The 6,000-nt window shown below is 54.6% G+C and overlaps 1 protein-coding gene across 2 annotated transcripts in view; it reads left to right on the top strand.

The window, feature by feature from the left end:
- Grm4 (glutamate metabotropic receptor 4) overlaps positions 1–6,000 on the top strand; it is an 89,626-nt gene that overhangs the window by 78,241 nt on the left and 5,385 nt on the right. Inside the window, exon 10 of one of the 2 annotated variants that reach the window (XM_028777033.1) lies at positions 1,515–1,761. The exons of the other annotated variant lie outside the window; for it this stretch is intronic. Coding sequence (XP_028632866.1) covers positions 1,515–1,761 — 247 coding nt within the window. The remainder of the gene's footprint in view (positions 1–1,514; positions 1,762–6,000) is intronic. 2 annotated transcript variants of the gene reach the window in all.

Genomic DNA, 6,000 nt, shown 5'->3' on the forward strand with positions numbered 1-6,000 from the left:
GAGCCAGCCAGCATAGAGGAGGTTCCTGGGTTGGTAGAGATTCTGAGCCAAAGTGGGTGGAGCTCAGATCCCCAGGGCTTCCCACAGCCCTGGCACAGAGGCAGGGGACTATGGTCCATGAATACAACTGCTGCTGTCTATGCTTTGTCCCCTGTCAAACCCTATTCATTAGGACAGTGGTGGCTGTGGCTGACAGGGCTTCTGAGAGTGCTGGCTGGTTTGGTCTACCTGAAATGGTGGCAGGCTAACCCCGAGGCCAGATGGTTAGGCAGTGAGGTCACATTGTAGGCTAGCCCTCCCTTAGACCTTAGACTGTCCCAAGGCCTGCCTGCCTCCCTCCCTCCCTCCCTCCCTTCCTCCCTCCCTCTATCCCTCCCTCCCTCCCACACTCCTTACCCTGACTCAACCCTTCTATGTCTTCAGAAAGAAGCATAGATATGTGCCTTACAGTACAGAGAGGAGTACAGGATGCCTTTGGGAATCAGGGTGGTCTTTGAATAACGGAGTATCAGCTGCACTCTAGGGCAGGAACTTAGGCTTGGGGGCATTTCCTGTCTCTTCCACATCAGCACCTGGAGCCCCAGCTGAGCTGAGAGGGGCATCTGGGGCCAGGATCACCTGTCACAAAGAAGGAGGTGGGAGGGAACCTGGGCAGGGCGGTGGCAATTGCTGGGCTCTGTTTGGAGGGCTTCCGCCATTGAAGAATGGATTATCCGACACCCAGATTAATGGGCTCCCATTTTGCTAAGCATCTGTCACCGTTAGTGCTGGCTAGCGAGCATGAAATGAGCTTTGACAGCGTTGGTGCCACAGCCATCTTCCACCGGGTGTCGTGGGTCCCCAGTCGGGGCCTGTTCTAGGTGGGAAGCACATGGTGGGGGGATAGTCACTGGATGAGGGGCTGCTGGGAGCTGTTCCAAGGCACTAGTGGGGGCTCACGTCACTCACAGCCTCGGGCAGGGATTGCTCCTATGAAGGTCAGCTCGGAAACTATGCTGGAGACATTTCTCCAGGTTGGATGTGTGTGTGTGTGTGTGTGTGGGGGGTGTTTCACGACACCACCACACACAGACAGTGCTTCCTGTACCCTTAACACTGTTAACTCTGCCCTCGCCACAGCTGTGAGGTAGGTACTGTCGTTTTTAGGCCCGTTTTGTATATAAGGAAATGCACAAGGACTGACCTGCCCAAGTTCACATGCTAGGATGTGAGGGCCGGGAATTCTGACTTCCTCCTGCTCCAAGCCATCAGGTGCAGAGTGGATCCGTACCCGCTGTGTATCTCTAGATGGGTGCTGGACAGATCAGGACCCTCTAGGATGAGAATTAGCTGAGCAGGTATTAGTAATTAGGTAATTAGTGAAGCCAGAGAGGCGTGGAGCCAGAGGAGTGGAGCCAGAGGGGGTGGAGCTGGAGCAGGGCAGGGTCAGATGGGCGGGGTCTTGGTAGAATGGGGCGGAGCTGAGGGGCATGAAGGCGGAGCTGGCTCTGACCCCTCCCTGCGGCCACCCACAGCTGTACATCCAGACAACCACACTGACGGTCTCTGTGAGTCTGAGCGCTTCAGTGTCCCTGGGGATGCTCTACATGCCCAAAGTCTACATCATCCTCTTCCACCCGGAGCAGAACGTGCCCAAGCGCAAACGCAGCCTCAAAGCCGTGGTCACCGCTGCCACCATGTCCAACAAGTTCACGCAGAAGGGCAACTTCAGGCCCAATGGGGAAGCCAAGTCAGAGCTGTGTGAGAACCTGGAGGCCCAAGGTGAGTGTATGGCCGCTTTCCTTTGACTCCCAGGCCCCGCCCTACCTCGCCCCTTTGAACCGCCCCGCCCCTTTGCACAGGCCGATGAAGGCCTCATTACTACCTGCTGTCTGGTAGGAGATAGTAGGTTACAGGTCATCACAGTCTTCCTGCTAGGCCCTTCCTGGTGGCAGAGAGAACTTCAGAGACCCTGGGAGTGGCCACATCCTTCTGTGCCGCTGACCTGGTTCCCGCAGGGTGCTTAGACCCCACCATATCCCTGTTCTGGCCTGCATCTGTCACCTCTGAGGATGGGGCTGCCGCAGAGGCCCAGTTCCTATAGTAACCAAGGAGGGACCTTTGGCTTTGTCTCTAACGGGTCTGAAAGATGCGGACCCTAGGACATGGCCATCCGGGGACAGGCAGGTGAGGCTAGAGTGGGCTAGGATATCAGCTGATGTCCCCATGGAGCAGTATTTTCCCCAGGGCTTTTCTGGAGCCTTGACAGAGGTCCCTGCTCTGCAGACTTGACATACAGAGCCAGTTGGTGGCAGCCAGTGACAGGCTCGACCCGGGCTGGATCCCCAGTTGAGACCCAGAGGAAGCGAGGGGACCTCCTGATATTATATGGCAGTGGTGACCTCAACATGGAGACTTTCCCTGTGCTATGGCCTCCCTGTCTCTGGGGTGCCCATCCTCTGTGTGGGGTATTGTATATCTGACTTCTGATGTGTCCCAACTGTGTGTCAACAGCTTCTCCCACAATTTACTTCCCTGTTCTTGTCCCTCCTCCCAGAAAACCATGCGACCCTTGTCCTGTGACTTTTGCACTTCCTTCAGATACTGTCTCAGGATGGATAGAGGCAGAGGGTCCTCACAGGACACCCCTCTCGCTTCTGTGATCACTTGAATGCCAGGGGTCCTCAGTGTAGCTCTATCTATATTTCTGACTTGGGCACTGGGACTCCTTGCTCCTTCCTACGGAACGTGTCCATTTGCACGTGTCCATTCCAGCCTGATTCCTCCAAGGCCCCTGTACACTGGTGCAGGAGCGGCTCTGCACACGGCTCCACACACAAATAAACGGGTATGCACACGTGCACACACATGCACATGCTGTCTGTCGAGAGTAAGATGCATCCACGATATAACTCTGGAGGGTTATTAATATTTCGATTACACTCACCAACCAGTGGGGACCACAGGGTGAGAAGCTTTGCAGTTTTGATGGCCCCACTGACATTGTCCCTCTGTTGTGTTCAGACTGGTCACAAGGTCAGAAAGGGAAGTGTAGTAGGTAGAGGGGAGGCAGGTCCTCAACCCTGCTCCTATAAGGGTGGGCCCGGCACCCCCTGCAGCCAGAGCTAGAGGTGGCAGCTCCCTTTGTCCTCTGTCTCTCTCAGTGACAGAGCTCCGTGGTGATCAATTCTAGGGACAGCCCAGGCGAGGGGGTGTGAGAGGGAGGAGTGGGGAGGTGTCACTCCAGTGAAACAGGGACATTTTTCACCCTGTCAAGTCCAGGCCACATATCTTTAAACAAACAACAGAATAAATAATTTAGAACGCTGATTGCCGGCCGATTGGTGCAGAATCACAGGGCGACAAGCGGCGACCGTTAGCCTTGTGCCTCAAGCTGTCTCGCAAATTGTTGTACGGTTGGCTGGTGACTGAGAACCCCTGGGGAGGGCTCTGCCACACCTTCATGCCTCCACTCACAGAGAGATCAGTGTCAAGTCCCACCCTGGCCTCTCTGCCCTGCTTCTCAGAGCTGAGGGTTTTCAGTTGCCTCTGGCCTGAGCGTCAGCTGCTGTGCTGTTTACAGGGAGGGAGAATGGTGTTTGCTGTCACCTGGTTTATAGGTAGGGAGAGCAGTGTTTGTTGTCACGGGTATACAGGGAGGGAGAAAGGTGTTTGCTGTCACCAGTTTTACAGGGAGGGAGAACCTTTGTTCTGAGAAAGGCTCGTCTGTTAGCAGATTGCGTGTAGTCTCTGAGCAGGCGCAGATTGTGTCCCATGACCTCTCCCGGCTGGCTGATTCTTTTGGTGTGCCAGTCAGCTTGGTGTGCCCATTTTCCAGATGGTGAGACAGGCTTTGACAAAAGGCTGGGGCGGGGGGTTCCCTGGCTTGCAGCTGAGAGCAGAGACTCCTATCCCACAAGCTCTGGAGTCTGATCCAGATAGTTTAGAGGAAGCAAGTAGCTCTGGCTGGGCTAGTGGCACAGGACCCAGACATCCCTTGCCATGTGCTTCTTTCCTGTCCCCTTATAGCTCCTGATGCAGCTGGGCTGATGTTCTCCTGCAGGGGGTTGGCTCCTACCGTTGCTGAGGTTTCTTTCCATCTCCAGACCCCAACCCACTGGAGGGTCTTGCAGCTGGGAAACATTTCTCATTAGTTTACACAGGGATGATGGGGTCTGGGGAACTGGTTTGTGGCAGTTTGGATTGCTATCCGCAGTGGCTCTGCTGGGGCTCTGGGGTTTAGCTGGTTGAGGTGTTGAAAGTTTTGGCAGTCCTTTGGGAAAAGAAGTCTAGGCACAAAGGGCCACCTTGATTGCTTATTCTAGCTATAGGTAGGGAAACTGAGGCCCAGTAGGGAAAGGAGGGAGCCACCCAAGGTCACCCAGCAAGAAGGAGGTTTCCACATACTAGAATGCATCTCATTCAGCACACACGCCGTCCTGTGTCCCAGCCTCTTCTGAGTTCAGCCAGTCCATCCCAGGCCCAGGATGTCTCCTGGTTCTGTGGCATCTTCCCACCATCCTCTCGGTTACCCAGCTCCCTGGAGAGATGCAGAGTTAGATGGATACCACTGTTTCTATCTTTCCCTAAATGCTGGGGCATGTTTCCTTCCATCACACCCAGCTTCGCCTTGAATACTTCTGTGGACAGGGAGCTCACTACCACATAATGTCCCTTGTCCACTCTCTCCACCGGCCAGAAGAAAGTTACTTCTTCTTCTTCTTCTTTTTTTTTTTTTTTTGGTTTTTTTGAGACAGGGTTTCTCTGTGTAGCCCTGGCTGTCCTGGAACTCACTCTGTAGACCAGGCTGGCCTCGAACTCAGAGATCTGCCTGCCTCTGCCTCCCAAGTGCTGGGATTAAAGGCATGTGTCACCACCGCCTGGCTAGAAAGTTACTTCTTTAGCTGAACTGAACCCTGGTCTCGGTACCTCCTGAGGTTCCGGTAGGAAACCAAGAGTCTCAAACCAGATGGTTGCTTGTCTCTCTCTAATATCAAGGACGGTGATAGGTGCATAGGAATGAAGTACTGGCCCAGGTTCCTTCCATCTTGTTGCTCCTTTGGTTCCCTAGGGACTTGGGCTGGCTATCTCCAGTGTCTGCAGACACGCAAGGGAAACAACTGTCTTACTCGGCCTGTGGTGCAGCTTCACTCCTAGTTTGCATTCCATTGTTATGATAAACACTGTGGCTAAAAGCAGCTTGGGGCCCCGTGGGGGAGGTGTTTATGTCATCCTAAAGGTTATAGCCCTTCATTGAGCTAGAGCAGGAATAGAAGGCAGGAGCTCGAAGCAGAAGCCACAGAGGACGGCTCCCCAGTACCTCTTTCACCACCGGTCCATGCTTCGTCAGCTTTCCCGTACGTCTCAGACCCACCTGCGTGAAGATGGGCGGAGCCTACAGTGGGCTGGGCCCTTCCGAATCACTCATTAAGACAATTCCTCGCAGACGTGACCACAGGCCAATCTGATCTGGCTAATCCCCCAACTGAGACTCCTTCAAACGACTCCAGGTTGATAAGTGACCCTAACTAGGCCACCATCCCTCCCTTGGATTTAATTAACAAGATTTACCGTACAGCCTGCTCAGCTGCATGAGAGGCTGGGAAACATTGTCCTTGGCAGTCACGTGCCCAGTGTAACAGGGAGGGGATCAGGAAGGTAGCCTGTGGACCTCCATGCTGCCCTGCCCTACCTCCTTTCTTCTAGGTCACATGTCCCTGGCCCAACCCAATGAGTGTGCCCCATTTTCAGAGCTGAAAGACTCCCAGGGGAAACAAGGCAGTTCCAGAGGGGCACAGCATTTTTCCCCACCCAGCCCCTCTATACGCCTACCCCAAGCACCCTGTCGCTGCCACTGAGGGAGACCCCCCAAACCTGTCAAGGCAGGACAGCACCAAGGGTGTGGCCGGCCTCCTCACGCCTGTAGTCTCAGGTCCCTGACAGCTGGAGGCAAGCCTCCTTTGGTCTTACCGGGCTACAGTACAGACGGTCTGTACTCTGGTGGGTAGGGAGCTCACACTA

Source organism: Grammomys surdaster, unplaced genomic scaffold (assembly GCF_004785775.1).
Source record: "Grammomys surdaster isolate TR1022 unplaced genomic scaffold, NIH_TR_1.0 277, whole genome shotgun sequence".
In the NCBI taxonomy this organism is placed as follows: domain Eukaryota; kingdom Metazoa; phylum Chordata; class Mammalia; order Rodentia; family Muridae; genus Grammomys; species Grammomys surdaster.